Source organism: Vipera berus (genome assembly GCF_964194415.1).
Source record: "Vipera berus genome assembly, chromosome: 3".
Lineage (NCBI taxonomy): Eukaryota > Metazoa > Chordata > Lepidosauria > Squamata > Viperidae > Vipera > Vipera berus.
Genome location: NC_138204.1, coordinates 84,255,254 through 84,281,184, shown reverse-complemented (window position 1 = coordinate 84,281,184; position 25,931 = coordinate 84,255,254). Strand labels below are relative to the sequence as shown.

Sequence of the window (25,931 nt, the reverse complement as noted above, 5' to 3'; positions counted from 1 at the left end):
AGACAGAACCTGTGGCTCAGGAGGTTAAAACACTTCCTGATATACAATCAGCCCGGGTTCGAATCTCAGATAAAGGGTATGACTAACTGATGAGAACATAAATGAGTTCGAAATGATCATCTTAGCCTCCCAAATTCTTTATTAGCAATTTGAATAATTTGCACAAATAATGAGCTGTCATAAGTTGACTAGTTCCTGTGGATAAGCCCTGAGCCGGGCCAAAACAGGAATGAAAGAGTTAATTAGCAAGGTCCATTCAAAAAGCCTTGACAAATACTTAAACATACATTTGCCTTGCCTTCCAGCTAATATAAGAGAGACAGAACCTGTGGCTCAGGAGGTTAAAACACTTCCTGATATACAATCAGCCCGGGTTCGAATCTCAGATAAAGGGTATGACTAACTGATGAGAACATAAATGAGTTCGAAATGATCATCTTAGCCTCCCAAATTCTTTATTAGCAATTTGAATAATTTGCACAAATAATGAGCTGTCATAAGTTGACTAGTTCCTGTGGATAAGCCCTGAGCCGGGCCAAAACAGGAATGAAAGAGTTAATTAGCAAGGTCCATTCAAAAAGCCTTGACAAATACTTAAACATATATATATATATATATATATATATATATATATATATTCTTTTATTAATATTTATTCTATATTATATATATTTATATGCAGCCCAAAATAATTCCTCTTCACTCAGAGAGGCCCAAGCAAGCCAAAATGTTGGATAACCGTGCTCCAAATCAGTTTGAGTCCAGTTCTTATCAGGTGATTCCATACTGTGGCCATTTCTACTGTCCATTTCCTAAACAAGAGACGGGCAATCAGCCTCACAGCTCCTAACTACTGAAACATAAAGAACTATAGCTCTTTTTTTGGTCTTACTTTGGTAACTGCTTCAGATGTTAGTGTGACACTTGGAAAAGGAGGCACAGGGGAAGGCTCTGGAGACTGCAGTTGTGGGGTTGCTGTTTTCATTTGGAACTGCTTGACTTTTCTGGATTTTTTTGGCTGCTGAATTTGTGATTTTTTTGCATCAGATTGCTCAGCAGCTAAGAAAACAAAGTGATAGTGTGTTAGTGAAGGGCTCCTGGCAGCATTCACATGTAAAGAGACTATACTCTCCATTGTGATTCTTTCCCCACTGTCATAGCCTACAAGACTATACCATCTTATACAATAACTATGATTTAAACTATAACATTCATATATAATCATGGCAATTTGCTTTACTTTAGCATGAAGCAAGACAAGACCTGAGTGCTATAGACTCCAATAGGAATATAACTGTGGATATTTAATATCTATGTGTGCTGCCACCACATGGCTGTTTTGGAGTAATTACAATGTGGGCAGTCAGACCCTCCTACCCTATGATGTATTTCCTCTTCCCTCCCCTTTCTGGGATGGACTTCCTCCTCCTTTGTCCCTGGGGAGAATCCCATCCTTCATTATTCAGCTAACATGTGACAACAGTAGACTCACACAGGCGCTGGGAATATTACCATCTTCTGACCTTGGAGATACCTTGGAAATATCTTGGAAATGCCGTGCAAACGTCATCTTAATCTACATGCAATAAAGGTATTTCTATATGATAAGATGTGTTTTCCACGAGTTCAACTATCTGAAGAGAGCTGTTAATGTTAAGGAAATCTGCTTATCTAGACCATAGAGGTCTTATCAAGAGATTAATTAATACACAATGGCTTGGATTCAGAATAGTCGGAAAATGGTAATATTCCCAGTGACTGCACATCTGCTGTTGTCACATGTTAGCTGAATAATGAAGGATGGGATTCTCCCCAGGGACAAAGGAGGAGGAAGTCCATCCCAGAAAGGGGAGGGAAGAGGAAATACATCATACGGTAGGAGGGTCTGACTGCCCACATTGTAATTACTCCAAAACAGCCACGTGGTGGCAGCACAATATGACTGAAACAAGAAACACCATTTGGGTGGTTGGCTCCTAAACTATTCGTATCTAAAGAATGGCACATTAATAGAAGATAATTACCATAGCTAATTTGAATGCAGATGATTATCTAATAAGTACCAAAGATGTAGTTATATGTTACAAAATGTTAGCAACTAAGACATGATGTGCAGCTTTACTATGCATGGTATAAGGCAATGGGAGAAACCTATGAGAAAGAATTACCAGAATGAGTTCATGTCAAGAATTAGAAATTGAGGCTCTAATTCCAAAAAAACCTTTGGAACAATAAATAAGTCAGACTTTGGACAAAAATAACCTGGTCTCCCTTTAAGAGCTTAGTGTGTAAGGAAGAAGAGAGAAAGAAAAAATCAGTTTGACAGAAAGAGAAGAAGGAAGTAACAGTAGTAACCATAGAATATGTGAAAAGCATGGTGTATTCAATTAATACTGTACAGAATTATGCTCAAGAGACGGAACCAATCCACGCTTTTACTTTAATCCTGTTTAATAACAAAATAATTTAGAGACATTCTTATGAATGACACAGTTGCATTTTTAGCAGTAAATATGCAGGCTCAATGTTTAATTTTTATTTATAATCAGTGGCTTAAAAGTAGGATACATTCGGTGCCCTTTCCTCATAGGGATATGGTTGCCAATCTCACTTTCCTGAGTTTTCTCGAGTTTCAACTTGAAAAGTGCAGTCTTCATCATCTTTCAGTAATTCAGCAAAAATTACAACACCGAATACCAAACTGTCTACAGTCATTGTATACTCCCCCCTGCCCCAACCAACTGCATTTTGAGAGCCTTCTGTCCAATTATTAAGACTTTACAAAAACACTTCAGCAAGCAATATAATCTGTTTAGAGATGTCAAGTCAAGCATTTCTTACCATTTGTTTTTCCTTCCCCCTTTTTCCCTTTATTGATCACCACTATTTTCTCATCTGGCGGCATCTGGGCAACCTTCTGCAGAAACACTTTTTCGAGCTCTTGGGCCATGAAAACAATGTCATCACCAGGCTGCAAGATAAATGCTGGAGCCTATTACCATCCAAGATAAATCTGCTCATAAAGCTGCTAGATCAACAGGAGAATCACCTTTGACTTAAGATTGCTTGGAAAGGAACAGTAAAGTGAGATTTAAAGGTAAAGGTAAAGATTCCCCCACACGTGTGCTAGTCGTTTCTGACTCTAGGGGCCAGTGCTCATCTCTGTTTCAAAGCTGAAGAGCCAGCGCTTGTCGGAGGACGTCTCCGTGGTCATGTGGCTGGCATGACTAGACGCCAGAGGTGCATGGAACGCTGTTACCTTCCCACCGTAGTGGTCCCTGTTTTTTTACTTGCATTTTTACGTGCTTTCGAACTGCTAGGTTGGCAGAAGCTGGGACGAGAAACAGGCGCTCACTGTTATGCGGCACTCGGGATTCGACCCGCCAAACTGCCGACCTTCTGATCAACAGGCTCAGCGTCCTAACCCACTGAGCCACTGCGGTCCCTAAAGTGAGATTTACAACTGTTTAATTAATTTTGTTCCCCTATTGCCCCAGCCTTAACGTTAAATAGTAATGACTCAAATTTATAGATTTAGGGTTTTCATCTCTCTTACCACTATACCACTCAGTGTATATGATCATGAAGCCCTCAATTCTCAGAATGTGTAAGAAAATATTCTTTTTACTAAAAGTTGAATTTTTTAAAAGTCACTTGGGACTATTGGTATTTTTGAGATGGAGGTTTTATTTACACGTTTGAACATAAGAATCTCAGACACCAGGCGAACTTTGCATCCGAGCGATGAAATCATACCCATCCAGTTGCCGATATAATTGACAGAAATTGGTGGAAAGAGATAGGAGAGAGACAGTTTGAGACAAATCATTAGGCAATCTCATGTAGCTTCTGCAAATGCATTCTTCAGGCAAAATGCACATATTTTCTTTGTGAATGGGTATGATAGAAAAATAAAACAAGAAATAAATAATAAACCAAATAAATAAAATAGTTAATAGTCAAGTGGAAAACTAACTAGGAAAAAAAGAAAGGGCCTGTTTATAGCTTCCATTTTCACCAATCCATTATGGCAACGGGTGGTGTTGAAGAAACCCAAATACAGATAGTCTTCCTTTAGCAACTGCAGCTGGGACTAGCAACTCATTTGATAAACGAAGCAGTCACTAAGTGAAACTGGGACTGTGCTTAAGATCTTAGTTCAGCTTTCCTTTGCTTTATAGACATACAAAGGCTGTAAATCTGAGGATTGGTCACAAAATTACTTTTTCATCATCATTGCAACTAGGAACAGTTGCTAAACAAAGCAGTCACTAAATAAGGACTAACTGTAGCACAGCCAAATGTTTGTCAAAAATATTTATATTTATAGATATGGTCATCCATTGTAGATACCTTATTATATAAATAGCAGTTTGCAAACATTTTCTTGAAGTTGTCAATACATTCTGCAGCACATGTGTAGTATTGATGTTCCAGACGTTTCTGAATTGTGGTCAAGTCCATGGGCTCTTTTACAATATTATAATAATCCTGTATGTTTTAAAAAGAAATAAGAAGCAGAGAGGGAGAACAACAACATATGAGGATTGCAGATTTAAGAAGCATAATTTGTAAGTCCAAGACATACATAAGTGACATGAATATGGGGAAATTGAGAATGATTTCTCATGTGAAAAATATCATTGCCTGCAATATCTTTATCATAAAACAGTAAATCAACCAAGGTCCAACTGAAATCTAAATTATTAGTAAATACATGGAATAAGAAATATTACATTTATAAAAGGAAAATTCAAGTAACAGCCCTCAAAACAAGCCAATGGAGAACAATCATACCGGGGCTAAGAGAACAGCAACTTACCAACATCTGGTAAGATAAAAGTAATGTTTGAACCAGAGAATTTCTCTTTTCCCATTTTTAATGATTTTTAAATATTTTTAAAATATATTTTTTATTTCAAACAGTTGTTAAATGATCAATCATAAGTCAAAGATTATCTGTACTTGAATTCCATCAAAGAATAATTTCACAATAAGCAGCACTGTGTATACAAAAGATTCTCAAACTGTAATCATGCCCAGCTCATACATCAAACAGCAAAGGAGCTGTATCACTGTGAGTCTCATTTTAGTGATGTTTAAGTGTATCCTGAGTTTTGGGAAATTATAGATTTCTAGGGATTATTAGTGTAGAAGGTAGACAGCAGGTAGAAAAGTAGGTTAATACCGCCCCCCCCCAGTTCCTATTGTTCTTTTAAGTCTTCTTAAAGGCCCATAGACAAAAGCCTGCCACAATGGACAAGTCAAGGTTGATGGTGTAATAATTTTACATGCAGAAAAAAAATATTTTAAGTGTCTGAGAAATGCAAACAGGCAGAACAGGCCCAGTGGTAACTTCCAACCCTAAATTGTCATATTAAGCTCAAGTGACAAGTTTCTCTAGAGATCCAACACCAGATATGCAAGGTGGCAGTCACTTTGAAAGATATTTTGGATAAACTGACAAGATGAGTGTGTCAGAAATAAAAAAAATGGACGTGTCAGGGATTTAGCCTTTACTGGGGAAAACAAATCCCACAAAGTCCTAGAAACATTTGTAAAGGCCCAAAGGTCCGGATGTATTATGGCACAACTAAGTACAGACAAGAGATGAAGGCCTGAATATAGACAAACTTCAGAACCAGTTATTAGTATCAGGGGTGACCTATCTGTATGGACGAACTACGAGTCTGCCACATTATGTAGGGCATCACATTTCAAGAAAAAAAAATCAAATTTTAAAATTACATGTATGGACTCGGGAGTACTCAGGTGAGATTCAAGGTGCTGGTGATGACCTATAAAGCCCTAAATGGCATGGGTCCAGAGCACCTACTGGCGGCATCAACTTCCCTTCGTCCTGTGCGCTCCCACAGAGAGGGCCTCCTCAGGGTGCTGTCGGTCAGAGAGTGTCGGCTGGTGGCCCCCAGGGGGAGGGCGTTCTCTGTGGGTGTGCCAGACCTTTGGAATCATTTACCGGTTGAGCTCCGGACGGCTCCTGACCTTCGCTCCTTCCACCGTGACCTGAAAACTCACCTATTTGAACGAGCCGGCCTGGTCTGATGGGCTTGGGGTATTTTAATTGTAATTTTAATTAATGTTTATTGCAATTGGGCTTTTCTATTTAATTCTTATCTTAACTTTTGTATATTGTATTTTTATTGCATTTTATTGCCCTGTACACCGCCCTGAGCCCTTCGGGAGAAGGGCGGTATAGAAATTAAATTAATAAATAAATGATAAATAAATTACATGGCTCACCTAGGGTGCTGATTTTTGTTACTAGTCATACTAATTACCATGCATCATAATGCCCATAAAGAAGAAAGAGAAGCTTTATTTGATGATTGGAAGGAACATTTTATTACGTTGCCTTGGTCAAATCATGTTTGGATCCCCAGCTGTGACTGCTAGGCATCTATATCCTATTTGGGTGGCTTTATTGTTAGCCACCGCCTATTTCAGGGGTCTTCAAACTTGGCCCTTTTATGACTTCTGGACTTCAACTCCCAGAATTCCTCAGCCAGGCATGCTGGCTGAGGAATTCTGGGAGTTGAAGTCCACAAGTCATAAAAGGGCCAAGTTTGAAGACCCCTGGCCTATTTGGATGATCCACCCCAGGCGCCTAATGGATCTCACTGTTTTCAAAGAGCGCTCAGAGAAATCACCAGCTCTCTGGCAGAAAGTTCTGTTCAGTGCTTAATGAACTGGCAACAGGAGGTGAAACAAGTACTGAACATTGTTGCCCCCGAGGGGATGATCCCAAATTTTTGCCTCAGTTTATTGAAGCCCTCTGGGAAATAAAACACCACAAATGACGCCTGGAGCATCTGATCAAGCATGGTAGGTGTCCCTGTTTGGAATTATGGTGTGGCGATAAGGAGGCAAACTGTGCCTACTTTTCCTTCCCTATTAGGTTGGAGAGTTGTCTTCCAATGGCATTGTTCAGAGTTAGCAACTCGTTATTGGGAAGGAGAACGATTTGAGATCTCTTACCTGATGATAGCAAAAGTAAAAAAAAAGTAGAATTATACATACCTATGTTGCTTGGCCCTTAGTTACCAACTTGCACAGCATTGTGCTGAAAAAATTACTCAGATTCACTATAGGTCCCTTAATGTCAGCACATAAACAGACTCAACCATAGTTTCAATTGGGAAACTGAGAATCCTAGACCAAGTTAAATAAATACAAAATCTCTAGAGAATTCCTGGAAGTTTGGCACTCAGATATGTCAGCCACATAGACGCATAGAGATAAACCACATTTACACAGTATTTAAAAGAGACAATAAAATAAGCTAAGGAGAAAACAAAAAGATCAGGACACATGCCATCCAGCTACAATCAGCTGAAAAGGGATTAATACCAGACTAACAACCAAGCAGAAAACAATGTCCTAATCAAGGAACTACCAAGGAGACAAACAGTCAAGCAGACAAACAGAAAATAATACTCTAATCAAAGGACTACCAAGGAGAAAACCACACCCTCACCAACACTGCAGGGCAAGCTGTAAACAGAGAACAAACCCCACATCAGTGATCGGATTCAGCCAGTTCGCACCAGTTCGGCAGAACCGGTAGTTAATTTTTTGTTGCCCAGGCTCAGAATGGACTTCCTGAAGCAGCATCCACACAGAGAACTGGTTGTTCACATATTTGAATCCCACCACTGCCCGAAACCCACTAGCACTGATATTACCTAATTGGTATATCTACAAGCAAACAACCAAGCTCAGAGAGTACCAAGGACTCCACAGTTCAATGATGAGCTACAGATATTGTCTTCTGTTAGTACCTTTGTATATATTCCTACCTTTTCATACAAAATAAATGAACTTTTAAAAAGGAGATTTAGGTCATATACAACTGAGTTAAATTTGATTGGATTGAAGATAGTCAAAGAATAAAACATTACACCTGGTTGAATGCCACATACTTATAGTGGGGTTTTGTTTGTGCTTCTCATAGCTGTGAAAATTTTATATTAGAATTCTGTTAGCAACAAGTTTTAAAAGTGGTACTGTTTTATGACACATTGCAAAATTATATTAGACATAAAAGGTAAAGGTAAAGGTTCCCCCGCACATGTGTGCTAGTCGTTTCCAACTCTAGGGGCCGGTGCTCATCTCTGTTTCAAAGCCAAAGAGCCAGCGCTTGTCCAAGGATGTCTCTGTGGTCATGTGGCCGGCATGACTAGACGCCAAAGGCACACGGAGTGCTGTTACCTTCCCACCGTAGTAGTCCCTATTTTTCTACTTGCATTTTTACGTGCTTTCAAACTGCTAGGTTGGCAGAAGCTGGGATGAGTAACAGGCACTCACACTGTTATGCGGCACTCGGGATTCGACCTGCCAAATTGCCGACCATCTGATCGACAAGCTCAGCATCCTAACCCACTGAGCCACCATGTTCCTTATATTAGACATTGGTCTAAGTTTTTTATACTTGAAAGGGAGACCTCTAGCTCTCAGACGATGCTGAACTATGATTCCTAGCATTCTTCAGTATTGGCTATACTGTACTGCTGAGTGCCCCAGTTCAGAAATACCTGGAAAAAGACAAACTTTGATCCTTGGCTTATGTCCTTTTATCATGGCTAATTGTATAACATTTATTTCAGTATGACACTCATGCTTCAGTATTCAGCAGAGTTAAATGCTGCAGTACTAATCAGGTTATGTCTTGAAATAGAATTGGGTACCTACCTCAACCATTACAATGTTAGGGAAAAGCAGCTAAAGAAGGATATAAGTTAACAGATGGCCTGTGCTGCATTGCATCTCTTTAGCAAATGATTGCGCTTGACTGGCAAGGAAGTCTTTGTCATCCAGACTAAAGTAAAAACAAACTTTCTATTGGATGAAGTCCTACACTTGAGGTGGAAGATTCAGATTGGGTTGGCCGTGTGCAGAATATACAGCAATCGATTTATATGTACTACTTTATACAGTTATACACTACTTCCTGCTGCTGTTACAAGTCTTAACCTTTTAAAAGAAGTATCTTATTAGCTTTCATTTTGGCTTGGAATAAGAGAATTTGCCATAGATGAGACCAGTGTGCTTGTATTACCAACATTTCTTAACAATTAACTTTATGTGAAACATTGTTTTTCTGTACACACACACACACACACACACACACACACACACACACACAGACAAATTACTGGGAATTCTTACTGGAAGTTTTAGACCTTCAGCATCTACAGGCTGATGAAATGGCCAAGAAAAGTTGTGTCTCCACATTGCTTTCATGACCACTCTCTGTAAATATTGAAGCTGATTGGTTAAGCAGCCAGTTCCTTCAGTATTGATGTGATCTGGAGGAGGAGGGTTGACAATTGTCACATGATGTGGATTTGAAGTAGCCATCTTTATTCCTAATGACTTTCTGATGTCAAATAGGTTTTCTTCCTCCACCTCCTTCAGACAATCTGTAAAGAAAAAGATTTCCAAGAGACCAGTTGATTCATTGCTGTGTATCTCACTGATTTATTGGTTAGGCCACATAAAAGTTTTTAAGAGACTAAAAACAAATCACAAGGCATAATTTAATGAAGATACATGACATCTATCTATGACCCATTGGTGTCTCTGTCAAACATGTTAATTCACAGAACTCAATATACCATAATATGTTTTTTTTAACCTAGTATATAAAGTGAATCTAGACATGGTAGTTTTAAATAAAAGCTTAGGGTTCAGATAACGTTTGTATTACTTAGCCATTGATATCGAAACTCTACCAAAACTTGCTTACCAGACAGACGTAAACTGAAGGTACAATACTAAGGATTCAAATATTTTAGGAACTCTTTAATGTAACTTTGAAAAATCTCTTTAATCTTAAGGAAGCCAACCCCCCCCCTCAAATCCCCACACTGACAAAGTGATATAGGAGATGGCTGAGCCTGAGGGAGGGGTTAAACATGTTATCAGTCATGAGTCCCTGTGCACCCACAAAAGATCTAAGCCCAGCCCACTTTGAATTCCTTCTACCCTTATCTCCTGTCCATTTCCGTTGAACATTAGTCGTTCAGATACTTGTAGAGAGCTTAAGCTTGCAATAAATCTTTATATGCATTTGAAATGCCTGGATCTCCTGATTTCCCCAGTGGTTGACATTTATTAATGGATGAACAATCTCTTAAATAAAGAGCAAGCATCTTGTTGTATATGTAAGAACTCCAGGCTCCTGAGCAACTAAGGCAAATTTTACCTACTGGACAGGAAATATTTTGTATGGACCTAAATTACTTTTATTGTAATACTTCAGGCATTTTACTATAAGCCAATTTCCATGATGTGGAATACATAGTTTATGTAGGCATCCTTGCTAATTTGAAATAGCTTTGTCATTCTTCTGAGGCTCCCAACTGTCCTCTCAACTGCCATAGAATTTTCTATGCTAGGAAGACTGATCAAACTACGTATCTGCTCTACCTGAAAGGATCTCTCTGCCATCCAGCTAAAATTCATTATACTACCAGCACTGTAAAAGACATTCTTTATCTCTTCTTGGCCTTTTGGCTAAATTAAGTGCAGATATTCTTCCAAAAATGTTTTGATATTCAGTTCTTTGTTTTAAAGAGTTCCAAAAGGATATCTTCAGGTTGGAGGAAATGGGCACTGTTTTACTATAGAGAAATATGTGATACACAGGAGGCAAAATAATTCAGAATTTTCAGATATATATTAATAGGCATGGATTTTGCAGTAACTAATTAAGAAATGGCCCTTGGCATTACATGGAATACAGCTCAGTAAAAATATCATTAAGATAGCAATGTATATAAATGCAAAATCAATAAAAATATGTTGAAGATTATATGGATTATTCAGATCCTGTATTTGGAGTTCTTTAATAAAGCAGTCAAAAGCACTACTGCCAATACTATAATTGTTTTTATATAACTCTTACGGTTCAATTCTGGTCATATATCATATATATTTGGAAGAGTTCCCAAATCAGGAAACTATAATATGTAGGTTAGAACAAACTTATAAAATGAAAAGTTACAGTTTGGGTCTTTTTACTTAGAAAAAAGAATGGAAAGATGTATGATAGCAGATATGTTGAAAAAATAGAAAAAGATTTTTCCCAAGTACATTTAATGAGTCATGAAGATGGTAAAGCTTAGCTGACTATGACTGACCTCTAGAAAAAAACAGTCAGGATCAGACTGACTGGGATGATCATCAAAAAGAAGACAAGACAAACCATTTTTAAATGATTGCTAAGCAAGCAATATGGATGTTTCCGGAACAGTAAGGTAAGACTGTATTGGGAAGGTAACCAAAGCCATACACTGAATGAATACATTTTATTAAGTACTATGATTTAATTCAACATATTGTGAACATATTGTGCTAACCATAACCATGATTAGCATTCAGCTACATGATAACTTCCAATTATTAGGCACAGGGACACATAATGGTTGCATGATTATGTATGTTGTGTAAATTTGGAGGATCCACCATTTCAAATTGGTACTAACCCTAATTATAAAGCCAACTTGCCATTATAAGGACATGCATTTTCTCTTTAGTCTTATATTTATCCAACCAAACACTGTATTAAGTCATGGTTTGCTGAATAAACCACAGCTTAAGCGATTCGGACAACATGGCAAGCCAAAATCAAGCCACAGATTTGAGGAATGAGGTTACTCAATGGATGAGAATAGCATGAAACTGCTCCCAACTAGTACTCCACTGTAGTAATCTAAGCCTGAGGTAAGGAGAGCAGTAGAATTAAAAGCAACTTCAACTTTTCAACAAAATAGAGGTTTTGTCAGCTAATTAACACAATGAGCCATTCAGATATGGATTTAAAGCGTAACCTGAGCCCACATTCAGCAAGTACAAAGGATAACCAAAGCACCAGGAGAAAAAATTGAGCTCATAATCATGTGAGGATTAAAAGGTACTAAGAAACTTAACAGAATTAAATTAAAGCAAACTGCTAATGAAGATACTAAAACACTAAGGGATATAGGTTAAATTCAGAGATTGCAATCAGGAAATTCTTATTTATTGGACTTTGTGTAATAAAGCTACCAGTAATAGCTTAGGCATGGACATTGCTTGGTTAAAAAAAGTGGCTGTCGTTCAAATTAAAGACAAAGATGCTAAATCAATCATCAAAATGACACTTGTCCTATCTTAAAATATCAGCTCCCCTCTCCTCCTATTTAATACCATAATGGCCTTCACTTAACAATTATTAGTGGAACATAGTTAGCCAATTAAATATAGTTATCTTCCAGTTATTGGACTACAATTCCCATTAGTCCTAATCAGCTTGGCCAGAAGTACTCCATCCAGGGGCTAAAGAGGCCCAACCTCATTGAAACCAGTGCAAACAAAATTGGTCAGGTAGTATCACCTGCTGAGACAGCTGTCTAATTTCACTAGCATAAACTTGTGTAAAAGTGCATATAGTCAAGGCTATGGTCTTCCCAGTTGCAATGTATGGCAGTGAAAGCTGGACCATAAGAAAGGCTGAGCGCCAAAGAATTGAAGCCTTTGAACTGTGGTGCTGGAGAAGACTCCTGCGAGTTCCTTGGACTGCAAGGCGATCAAACCGGTCAGTCCTAGAGGAGATCAACCCTGACTGCTCTTTAGAAGGCCAGATCCTGAAGCTAAAACTCAAATACTTTGGCCACCTAATGAGAAGGAAGGACTCACTGGAGAAGAGCCTAATGCTGGGAAAGATTGAGGGCACTAGAAGAAGGGGACGACAGAGAATGAGGTTGCTGGATGGAGTCACTGAAGCAGTAGGCGTGAGCTTAGATGGACTCCAGAAGATGGTAGAGGACAGGAAGGCCTGGAGGAACATTGTCCATAGGGTCGCGATGGGTCGGACACGACTTCGCATCTAACAACAACAAAACTTGTGATCAGTGTTGTGGTTCATTGGAAAACTTGACCACGCTTGCAGCCCAGGAATGAAATAAAAACAAATTCAAGGAGTCTCAAATTGGAAATTTGAGGAATAATTAAAATGACTGAGTTTTTTACATTCTACCAAAGCAAAATATGGTTTGATTTTGGCTAGCATACTGTAAACCACCCACCCAATGGCTAAAAAACTAGTTTATCATAATGTGTAAACAAAACCAGTATAAAAGCTCTACTGATTAGATCTAAGACTCAGCATCATGTGCCTATGTGTTCACAATATGCCAAACTATAAAGCAGCCGTCCACATTTTAGAAGTGTATTGTGTGAAGCAATCAGGGTGATCAGTTAATGGTGCCATTTATCATGTGACAGCCCCCCCCCCTCCAGTTTAAGTAAGCCATAGATGAGCTAACTATGGATAAGTATTTTTTTTTATTTTATTGTTATACCACCTTATGTTTTTTTTATAAACAATTCAAGGTGGTAGACAGAATAGAATAACAGAGTTGGCAGGGACCTTGGAGGTTTTCTGGTCCAACCCCCTGCTTAGGCAGGAAACCCTATAACATTTCAGACAAATATCTAATACTCCAACAACATACAATGCTTTTACAAATATTAGTCCCTTCCTCATCCAAACATAAAAATAAATACAACTGAAAAACATACTGCAGGGCACACCAGAGAAGTAAAACAAATCTGAACTTTTGCCTGGGTTCCCCCCCCCCCCAATTGTTTCAGTTTTTATAATACAGTCATAATTTCACAGAAGTAACATTTCTCTAAAGTTACAGCCCGATCACCTTCAGTCCATAAAAGGCACATACGCCCAAAATGTTTAATGGATAAGATATAGTATATTCTGGCAGTGTTCTCTCTTTTATCATGACTGAGTCAGAGGATGATAATGGCGAAGATAGTGCTCCACCTTGTATCTTGGCCATTATCTTTTACCGATGTTGGTTTAATTGAGGCAAGTATTCATTCCCAATTCTTTTATGGATGGTTAGCAATGTTTGTATTTTCAACTCCAGCATACATTAGCCCTAGAAGACTCTATTTAAGTCATAATAAAGTGAGGTTTAAATATTTATAGAGGACATATCCTTGGTGAATTACCAAAGTGCGCTAAATTGGTGTTTCTCTCCCCCCCCATTAAGTTAAATTTATATGTCAAAACCTTAATGCTGCATATTTTCTTAGAAGTCCCATTCAATTCAATGGCAGCTGTTTACAAATAAGTGCCCTAGGATTGCAACCCTAAGATATGAACACTTGTGTTCTGTGTTATCGTGAAGCTCATTTAAATGTAGTGATCTTGGTTTGCTAAACTATCGTTAGGTCAACACACTACTTTCCCCCCCTTCTCTTGGCAAGATTCAAGGCAGGTTTTATTGTTGCTGCTAAATTCCTCTGACCTGGCCACATTCAGAATGCCCAGAAACTTGGTATTGTAATTTCTGGGCTAACAGCTAAATATGGGACACAAAAATATACTTGCTTGTGTTCTCCTTGGCAAGCGATCCTGAGACACAAGCAGGACCATAGGAAGTGGTTGGAGTTTGGGTATTCTCCCCAAAGATGGCTTTTGTTCTAGTTGGCTTGATTTTTTATTATTAGATTTATACTCTGGTTTTTCCCCATGACTATCTAAGGATCTCTACTCAGCACTGGTTATTGGTTGGATTCTGCTAAATCTGACAGTGAGATGCTTGAGTAAATATAGTAGTGTGAGTGCAATTCATGGATGTCCTCCCCAACTTCTGCTCTGGCCCTACCTATTCTATTGCTTAAGCCCAGATTATAAACTGTTTTGTTTTTAAAAAAACCTAGGTATCCTCCTCTGCTTTGTGTTCCTGGTAAATCGAAAAACTATTATGCCAAAACATTATTCAAACCTTACAAAGTCTTTCCTAGATTACATAATTTTACTGTTGTAACTTTACTGAAATAATGGTTGCTATAACAACATTTAAATTTACTACATCAAACGTTCAGGGACTTCCAACAATTTTCAACCATCTCAAGCAATTAACATGGGTAATAATGAATCAAGCTCAAGAAACAACATGCAACAGTTATAGTGCTTACTTTTATTCAATTACAGTTGTTCTTGGCATATCATGAAAACATGATCACTCCCTTAATTTACATGAAGGTCTGCAAACATTTATGTGACTACTCAGTTCACAGAACAGAAATTTAGGAAAGATGTTAGGCTCAAGCATGTGGATAATTAAAAGGTTTTATCCCCTTTATCTCTGGCAGGACTTCCATATCTTACAAATGCTGTATGTAAGTCCATAACAAAGTCAGCAAATGAAGATTTTATAATAGCAATTGAATTTGCAAGATGTACTTAACAAATAACTAAGCATACTTTAATCAGTATTCTGGATGAATCTGACTCATGCAATTAATTTATGATCCAGTGTATTATAGTATGGAAGAGCAAAAAGATTCTGAATACTTATTTTTAATTTTGGATAATCCAGTTCATATGAACACAATATTTTCTTCTGGGTCAGGAATGCACTCTTAAATGTGCACATTTCATGGAGCACTTGAAAATACAGAAATAGCACCATTAATAAAGTTGACTAAGTTTGTAATGTATTGGGCAGCAAATTCTTCAGAGGAATAAATACAGCTACCTATTAAGTGACTGCATTATAGAATATATAGCTCCTCCATTGTTCAAAACACACATAGGCTTAGTTCACACAAGGCACTAAGCCATGGTTTGTTTAATCCATGGTTGATTTCATACACAATATAGTTTAGTTAATGTGGGAACCCAGTTGTGGATAGCTAATAGATACATAAAAAGCAAATGCAGGACATAGAATATTAAGACAAGTGATTAAAAGGAACATGTGCATCTTACCTTATTTTTCCATGACTTTCATTAAAAAATTTCTTTTGAACTGTGAACCTAAATGATAAAGAAAGCTTAACTGAGTGATAGTTTTTTCTTAACTTGCAAATCCAGGTGGCTCTAATAATTACTGCATTTGCAGCATTTGCCTGAAACATAAATTGTTTCACCTGAGGACACTGACTAATTGTGTAAGATGTTATAATTATCACTAACATCAGTAAGTTTTTTTAAAAAATTCTGTTCTTTCTCTCAAATATCTACTAAATAACAAATGTGATCTAGTCTCATAGCTGACTCTATTAGGTTCTTTAGCCAAAGGCATTTCAACATATTCATTGCATTTGTATCGCTTTTAGATCATTACTTATAAAATTAATTCAGTCAGATGGACTTATACAACATAATTGACTAAAGTGTGGCTAGCCAGTTATAGTCAATTATAAATTTGAATTTATTTGAGGATCATTATTTGATGAGTACACACTAATAATATTATGGGTTTTTTTTGAAAGAGCACAAATGCTAAAAACTAACTACCAAACAAGACATGGGAATATTCAGTTTGATTTGCATGTCACACAGTTGCAGTATTAGTATCTCAGAGAAGGTGTGATTGTTGCAGTGTGGGTCATCAGAACTACAGTACATGTACTGCAATGGGCGAAGCAAGATTGACTATGAGCCAGCAATGTGCAGCAGCCACCACCAAAAAAGCTGATACAATTCTGGGTTGTATAAACAGAGGCATAGAATCAAGATCATCTGAAGTATTAGTACCGCTTTATAAAACCCTAGTGAGAGCATAGCTGGAGTAATGCAACCATTTTGGTCACCATACTACAAAAAAGATGTTGAGACCTTGGAAAAAGTTCAGAAAAGAAAAACTAAGATGACCAAAGGCCTGGTGACTAAAACATATGAAGAATGACTGCAGGACTTGGGTTTGGCTAGTCTAAATAAAAGAATAGGGGTGACATGATAGCAGTATTCCAGAATTTGAGAGGCTGCCACAAATAGGTAAAGGTAAAGGTTCCCCTGCACATGCGTGCTAGTCGTTTCCAACTCTAGGGGCCGGTGCTCATCTCCATTTCAAAGCCGAAGAGCCAGTGCTTGTCCGAGGACATCTCCGTGGTCATGTGGCCGGCATGACTAGAAGTCAAAGGCGCACGGAGCACTGTTATCTTCCCACAAATAAGAGGGGGTCAAATTATTCTCCAAAGCACCAGAGGGCAGAACAAGAAACAATGGTTGAAAACTGATCAGAGATAAGCAACCTGGAATTAAGGAGAAAGTTCCTAACAGTGAGGACAATTAAACCAGTGGAACGGCTTGCCTTCGGAAATTGTGGGTGCTCCATTACTGGAGGTTTTTAAGAAGAGACTAGACCAGGGTTAGGCAACCTTGGTTCTTTTATGACTCGTGGACTTCAACTCCCAGAATTCCTGAGAAAAGCTATGCTATGCTGACTCAGGGATTCTGGAAGTTGAAGTCCACGAATCATAAAAGAGCCAAGGTTGCCTACCCCTGATCTAAACCAATAATGATCTAAACCAATTCTGGGAGTTGAAGTCCCCGAGTCATAAAAGAGCCAAGGTTGCCTATCCCTGGACTAGACGTCACTTGTCTGAGATGGTATAGGTTCTCCTGCTTAAGCAGGGGGCTGGACTAGAAGACTTCCCTTCTATTCTATTCTATTCTATTCTATTCTATTCTATTCTATTCTATTCTATTCTATTCTATTCTATTCTATTCTATTCCATTCCATTCCATTCCATTCCATTCCATTCCATTCCATTCCATTCCATTCCATTCCATTCCATTCTATTCTATTATTGCTTTTTAAGCCAGTAGGTGGCACCATAGGGAAGCTTCCCTGTATTCACGGCTAAAAGGAAGTCCTACTTCAGTGATGGCAAACCTTTTAGACATCAAGTGCCCCAAAACCGCACTGCCCCCTGCCTGTCCTACCCCTGCTCTGCCCCCCATTCCAGCCCCTGCCCTGCTCGCCCACAGGGCCACCTACCATCTCCATGCCCCACCGGAGATCGCCCAAGCAGCCCTGCAGCACCATGGTGGCCACGCCCTCTACCCACACCCCACGGCATCATCTGCACACGATGGGGCACTAGGATGGAGTCTTGTCCCTGCTGCCCAGCTGCCATGTCCTTATTGTAGCTGCACTGCTCTACACGGGCCGTGCCCAGGGGTGACTCTCCTCTGGGGGGGGCTGCTGGTGAGGAATGGGCCATGGGGAGGCGGGGCTGGGACACAAAGAAGGCTCTGCGTGCCACCTCTGGCATGTGTGCCATAGGTTTGCGACCACTGTCCTACTTCTTTAAAAGGCTAAAAAAGGAAAAAGGCTGTTCCAACTGCTCAAGTAAAGATTGTGGTTAATTGATCATTGATACAGATCTTAGTGCCATAATTTTTTCTGATGACTGAATCTGAATTTAAGAATTATACTTTTCTCCAAATATTTGAGTATGTTCATTGGACTTGGAAGTCTAATGCAAAAAAAATGCTGTGTTGCTCAGTTTGGTTTATTGGATTTAGCTGTGTGATTTCCTTGGTAATAATTCCTTTTAGAGATAAAAATGGTATGAAGGGGGTATCAATATCTCCAAGTGGTCCTTAAGTCTTTATTTTTAGTCCTATTAGATGGGCTCCCATTGGGTCCTACAAAATAGTAACAATATCTACACTCTATTTAGAGAGAGAGAAAGGGAGAAAAGCTTCTTTTAAAACCTTGGTTCTCCCATCAGAGTGTTCCATATAGAATATTTTTTCCTTTTTATTAGTCTTTTTAAAACATTGGGGCAGACTATCAATTTAATAAACAAGCAAATAAATAAATAAAGCATTGGTTGGTTCAAAGGCTGGGTGGCGCTTTTAAAGTTGGAAGGAGCCAGGAATCATTTTTCAGGCTTGTCTCTTTAATCCACTCCAAAATATGCCAAAAAAGTGAAGTTCCACCCCTCCCCCACAAAAAAACAACCCACCTGCACTGACTTGAAGTACAAATTTTTGCACCCTGCTCCAATAATTGTGCTCCAGGAGATGAAACTTCTTTTAGGACCAGAGATGTCCTTATGAGGCAGTTCTCAGTATCTCCCTGCTGTTATTTTTTTTTAAATAGCACTACAGTGCTGTAACAGGAAAAAGAAATCCCAACAGAAGTGGCAGCTTTACATTTTAGAGGATTTGCAGAAAAGGACATTTTGCACGGTGAGTCAGGAGTAGCCTGAGGCTAATGAAAATGGGGCTATTCCCCTTCTAATAGTTGAAATCTTACTCAGGGTGCAAAGGCCTTGGAAATACTTGACTAGGTAGATTAGTGACAGGCAATTTGTGATGTTTGTTGAACTCTTTAGGATGGGAGTTGGTGTTGAACAACATCTGAAGGCCCCTGTTGGCCATCCCAGTGGTTGAAGGATGGAGACTTAGGCCAATTTTTAACAGTGGCTGTCTTAGTTTCCAAGTTCATCCTCTTCACCACTGGGACAAATTGTGGCAAATGTTTTCTTTTCCTATTATAGGTAGTCCTTGACTTATAACCATTTGTTTAGTGACCGTTCAAAGTTACAAAAGCTCTGAAAAAAAAGTGACTAATTACCGTTTTTCACACTTGAAACTGTTGCAGCATCCCCGTGGTCAAAATTCGGATGCTTGGCAACTGGTTTATATTTATGACGGTGGCCGTGTTCTGGGAATATGTCATCCCCTGTTTTGACCGCCTGACAAGCAAAGTCAATGGCGAAGCCAGACTCACTTTACAGCTGTAACTGTACTAACTTAACAACTGCAGTAATTCACTTAATAACTGTAGCAAGAAAGGTCATAAAATGGGGCAAAACTCACTTAACGACTGTCTCACTTAAAAACAGAAAATTTGGGCTCGATTTTGGTCGTACGTCAAGCACTACATGCACTGACTTTCAAGAATGCCTCAGACAAATTATTTTGTTTATATAATTTATGTGTTGGGAACCGTGGGCATATGAATTTTCTGATTATCTCATTTCAACAGAAATCCCCTTATTTACATCCAAAATAGTTTTCTCCAAGTGAATTATCTGCACAATTGCAAAGAATCAAGAATTTGGCTAAGATGTATATAATTAGTTGTAAACTGCCTTTTTAATTTAGTCATTTTCTGCACCAAGGCTGCCTATTTAAAACCCTTTCATTGGTTCTCAGGAACACAAAGCTGTGCTTTATCATGCTTCTGGAGAAAGCATTTCCTCATCCTAGATTAACAGAGATACTTTTTTGGTGCAATTTAGTTGTTATAGTTGTATTGGTAACATATTAGGAAGGTCTTTCATTAGTATGCATTCACTATTGCTGTATTTTTATAGTAGAAATAGTTTCACCTCTTAAAAGCTGCCCAATTAGTTTTTTAAAATAAGATCATCTCAAATTTTCCTTAATCAGTGTTTTCCTGCTTCCTATGAAATATTGCTCATGTTATGAGATTAATATATTTCATATATTTCTTAGATGCCCTTCAAAATTTTAGTCCTTTTCCTTCCGTTCTTATCTGGATTATTGTTTGCTTCGAACATGCTATTTCCTGTTTAGACGTTTGGTGTCACTTATCCCCAGTTATATGAAATTTGCAAACATTTAATTCTAATTATGTCTGCAATGCTACTTCCAACTTTCTACCAGTAGATGTCAGCTCATCACCAGAGTTGACTTATTTTGAAGATAATTAATATGAATGAATCCATGGTGTTACATTTGCAAAATGATTTTGAAGAACTGGTCAGGAGCGGAGCCTTTCTTGATTTTTATTAATGTAGCTAAACTTTTTCCAGGTTCTGGAATTGCTGAGAAAGTTACCCATGCTGTAAAACAAATGCAATCTTAAAGTAGCAAGAGTTTTTCTCTAAGGTTTATTCAAAGGAAACCTGAATAAAGTTGGGTTACATTAATAAACAACAGAGAGGTGATGAGCTAGTATGCCCATCATCCAAAGCATATCTGAGTCATTTTCATAGTATACACAACCCTATGAATCAGCTAGTTCACCATAAATAACAGAAATATCAAGGAAAAAAGTCATAACTATATGTACTGTAATTTGAAAACTATAGTTAACCATATAAACTACAATTCATAAATTGTAAGAATTATATTCATAATTGAGAGGTGGCTTGGTGTAGTGATTAAGGCTTCAGTCTAGAAAATGGGAAATCATGAATTCTAGTCCTGCCTTAGGCATGATGCCAAGCTGGGTGACCTTAGGCCAGTTATTCTCTTTCAGCCCTAGAAAGGAAGCAATGGAAATCTACTTCTGAAGAACCTTGCCAACAAAACTTGTCTAGGCGGTCTCTGAGAATTAGGCATGATTGATTTGAAGACAATAACAATTGGTAGTCCAAGAAAAAAACAACAAACCAGGAGTCATTTACGACATAGAGTGTAAGGATGGTAGTAGCCATTATGTAGGAAGACAGGGTAGAAGATTAGCAGAGCACATTCATGAACCCAAACAGCTTCAGATGAAGAGGTGACTGTCACAGTTCACAGCTTTTTTTTTTACACTGCATTAGACGTGTGAGACATGCTCCTCTAAATTTGCTTTCCTTTTTACAGGCTTCACATCTAATTTCAATGGAATGCCACCTTGTGGGTCTGAAACACTTCAGGCATTTATACTAATATGAATAATACTAGTTTTGCTTTTTTTAAAAATGGGACAACAGAAGATTTATTGATGCCGCAGCATTTCCATAAGCCAATATGTCCACAATATTCCTCTGTTTGCTCAAGGAAAACATTTAGCACAACACTTCGTCAGCAGAGCCCTCCACTAATACACTTGCTCATCATTTAAGAAAATAAGGAAGCTTGCTGCAGCTTGCTGAGTCTGATGTGAAATTGGGGTGAGGACCATTTCTCTGCATATGCAAAATGATGGTCTGCTCAGAACTGGGTGCCCAAGGCAGTGGATATATGAAACTGATTACCATGAATAACAAATTCAGATATGTGTCAACCTGAAATCCTGGTTAATGAGAACGTAGATAAATGAGGTTGGTATAGCATCAAAGTTAAACACCCCAAACCTTGAGATTTGCACAGCGTACGAACTCAGCTTCGATACAGTTTGGTGTTCTAGGTTTCTGAAGGTTTTTTTTTAAAAAACCCTGCAAAATCAGTCTTTAACGGGACACTAACCTCTAAAATATGGTGCCTTTGTACAGATTTTCTTCTGCATGAACCTGATTATAACATTTATGCATTTGCATTTCATATTTCCAAACTGCCCATCTCCCTCAAAGAAGGGGGGCTGGGCGGTTTTTTACAGTACAATATCAATACTGATTAAAATAGAAATTTGATAGATAAGACCAAATAACATATAAATAAATGTTGCACAGAACAAAAGCTTTGGTAGTCTGAAAGCTGCATCATTTCAGTGCAAAGTGGGGTTTGTTTGTTGTTTGTTTTCATATGTCTTCCTCTCTTACCATAGTGAACAAAAGTTAAATGGAAATCACAACATAAAACTTTAAAAAGCATACAGTGCAATTCCCTCAAAATGGAATTTTTCAAGAAACCCTGCAGTATATGGAAAGTTCTACTTAAAGAGAAATAATATCCACTTAGGCAACAGCTAAGATAAAAGGAAAAGACCTATATTTGAGACTGTGGCAAAAAAAAAGAATAATAGGCTATTTGCATAGAGAAAAACTACATTAGGTTCATATTACTTCGATACTGCTAATCCTGGCTTCCAAAAGATTGAATTCTTTTGCCCAGAATCATATTTCACTTTGCAAAATATTGACTTACCCCTAAGAACCAGTAGCAGTAATAGTAGTAGTAGCACCATGAGATATTTAATGGCTGCAGAGATCTCAGAAAGAAAACTCTTGGATATCTAGTTAAATCCTTGATGGCACACGATTTTGCTTCAGAATAGTTGCATGAATGAACCTTCACCTTGATGTCTAGAGACTGTCTCCCTGTTTGCTATTTTTTTTCCTCCATTTCAGGGACCTTTTTGAACCAAAACAACCACTAGAAAGGACACATTGCTAGAGATAGCTAATTTTTTTTTCACTCTTGAGGAACAAAGTTGTATTGTTCTTTTCACACTTCCCATATTTTTCCATTGGTGACTGCTTTCTGCTTGTCAGCACCAGGTGCCAGACACCCATTGCCGTATTCTAAAGTTAAATGCCAAGAGATGAGATGAAGATTTGAATTAAAGTATGCTGTAGTTGTCTGCTTGCTTAATATGTTTATGTTGTATCTTCAAAGTCATTTGATTGCTTTAGGTGACTCAGGTTTTTGGAGAGTCCCAACACAGGTATGGAATGATGAGTTGCTAGAAAGGTGGTGTGATTTGCAGATTTTGTTTAGTGCCAAGAAGTGTTTGTTCATTGCCAAGCTGTCATACTCACTGACTGGGGTAACCCAATATGCTATGGTGTTGGCTTGCTTTTCGCACAGGCTATTGGGTGAATCCTGGCACTAGCATTGGCAAAACCTGCTTTGTAGCTTAATAGGATGGGTGATCTCATCCTATTGTGATTTAACAAACCATAATTAAATAAGACGTATGAAGGGAGAACCAATGGTTGGATTTACATACTGCACTGAAAATTGGGCTGATTATATCTTATTCAAGGCAGGGCTGGGATTTTCCATTTGGAAGATTTTTCTTGGTTTTATTATTTTCTTCCATGACAGGAAGCCTATTTTAAAGCGTATGCGACATTTTTCATGTTTTGCTGTCTCCCAGGGATGAAAAAGTACAATACCCATATTGTGTATTTATGGATAATATTGCCATTTATGGACAGTGCAGTGAAAAGACTGAGTTAGCCCACAAAATTTATTTCCGTATTAGTGCTGACTTCGGTTGGGCAAAGATAAAAGAACACTTCTGTTTAATGAAATAGTTTGGGTGCTTTTTTTTAATCTACAGCACTGTTGTTCATTCGTCCTGTTTGCCTACATCGGGTCAAGCAACAAGAGATTGAACAAATGTGGAGTGCAGTTTCCTGCTTATTAGGAAATTAAGTTAAGCAGGATTGGATTTGCCATGGTTAATAGATCAGATTGCTTACTTAACACTGATGTTTTGAATGCCCGATTTTCGCTTTTAATTAAAACAAATGAAGGCAGGCATCACATTTGTCTAGTTCAGGGGTAGGCAACCTCGGCTCTTTTATGACTCATGGACTTCAACTCCCAGAATTCCTGAGCCAGCATGGCTGGCTCAGGAATTCTGGGAGTTGAAGTCCATGATTCATAAAAGAGCCGAGGTTGCCTACCCCTGGTCTAGTCTATTACTGAGATACCATATTAACAAACAGCTACATTTTTCGATAAGTACAGCATTCAGACTTTTTTTTTTACTTTGTCCAAGGAGTAGTGGAGACATTGTGTTTGGTTTGTTTGCTTAGAAGTCTTTTTTCTTCTCCTTACAGGTTCAGCTTTCAGAGAGTGCTGGGTTTTCAATCTTTTATACAAATAGCAATTTTCTGGATAGGCGCTTCGGTTGTAAACTAGACATCCAGACCACAGGTAGTTCTCAAATTACAACCATTTGTTTAGTGACCAATTAAAGTTAAGGTGGCACTGAAAACTGAACTTGCAATTGATCCTCACACTTATGACCATCACAGCAACCCCAGGATCACGTGGTCAAAATTTGAGCATTTGGCAACTGGCATGTATTTATGACAGTTGCAGCTTCCCGGAGTTGTGTGATCTCCATTTGTGAACTTCCCAGCTGACTTCCAACAAGCAAAGTCAATGAGGGCAAAGAAATTTGCTTATAGACCATATGGTTCACTTCACGACCAGTGATTCACATTAGCAACCGTGGCAAAAAAAAAAGGTCTTAAAATTGGGCACTACTTACTTAACAGCTGCCTCACTTAGCAATGGAAGTCCTAACTGTGGTCTTTAAGTTAAGGACTACCTACGCTTTTGGTAGAATTGAACACCTAAAGCCGCTTTTAGCTTGAGAACTGAAGCTACAGCCAGATGTTGGGGGGAATACAGTTCCTATCAGTGGAAGGGATTATTATTATTTTTTCGTACAGAGGCACGTTTATCTCATTTAGAAAAATGTTGAGCCACACAAGAGGAAGGGAGAAGGGGTTCTCCTCTACCCAATTTAATGACACAGTTGGAAACTTGTAAGGATTCTCTATTGAGCCAGATCCATCAGATCCCATTAGAAGTGATTTCTCCCGTAGCAAAACTCTGAGTAATTGCTATCACAAGGCCCAAAGCAGCAGCAGCAGCAGCAGCAGCAGCAGCAACTTATAGAGTTGTTGTAAGGTAAAGGTAAAGGTTCCCCTGCACATGCGTGCTAGATGTTTCCGACTCTAGGGGCCGGTGCTCATCTCCATTTCAAAGCTGAAGAGCCAGTGCTTGTCTGAGGACATCTCCGTGGTCATGTGGCTGGCATGACTAGATGCCAAAGGCGCACGGAACGCTGTTACCTTCCCACCGTAGTGATCCCTATTTTTCTACTTGCATTTTTTACGTGCTTTCGAACTGCTAGGTTGGCAGAAGTTGGGACGAGTAACAGGCGCTCACTCTGCTACACGGCACTTGGGATTCGACCCGCCAAACTGCCGACCTTCTGATCGACAAGCTCAGTGTCCTAACCCACTGAGCCACCGCGGGCTCAGTGCTTATTTTCCCAACCAGGAAGGCTAATAGTCAAACCAAATCGGAAGCACATTTGCTTCAGGACTGGGGAACTGGCTTCACTGATTGAAGTCAAGAGATGGGCCACATTTTCAGAGATGCTACTTTATGGTGGCTTGTATGGGAACTGGCACCCCTTCCCCAATTCAGAGGAAGCCCCTCAGTGAAGGGTGGGAGAGGCTTGGGAGCCCATACTTTATGGGCCTGAGATCCCCCTCCATCTCTGCTGTGCCTCAAGATCCTTCCAGTGTAATCTTGCTTCTTAGCCAGGTGACTAGTGTTATTTTTAAAGCTCTGGAAGCACCTTGGGCTATATATAGATGACATGCTGGTGTATGATTGATCTCTGCTCAGTGGAGAAAGAAAAGAATAAGCCCAACCTTGGCACGCCTGATCCTGTAAAGTCTTCAGAACAGATATCTCTGGGGCAAGTGTTCTAGGTCAGCGT

General features: G+C 38.8%; 1 protein-coding gene across 1 annotated transcript in view; it reads right to left on the bottom strand.

Annotated features, from left to right (window-relative positions):
• BRDT (bromodomain testis associated) overlaps positions 1 to 9,378 on the bottom strand; it is a gene marked incomplete at both ends in the record, with an annotated part of 35,543 nt that extends 26,165 nt beyond the window's left edge. Inside the window, 4 exons of the mRNA XM_081325510.1 lie at positions 893 to 1,059; positions 2,842 to 2,971; positions 4,354 to 4,491; positions 9,187 to 9,378. Coding sequence (XP_081181636.1) covers positions 893 to 1,059; positions 2,842 to 2,971; positions 4,354 to 4,491; positions 9,187 to 9,378 — 627 coding nt within the window. The remainder of the gene's footprint in view (positions 1 to 892; positions 1,060 to 2,841; positions 2,972 to 4,353; positions 4,492 to 9,186) is intronic.
• Positions 9,379 to 25,931: the final 16,553 nt, after the last annotated feature.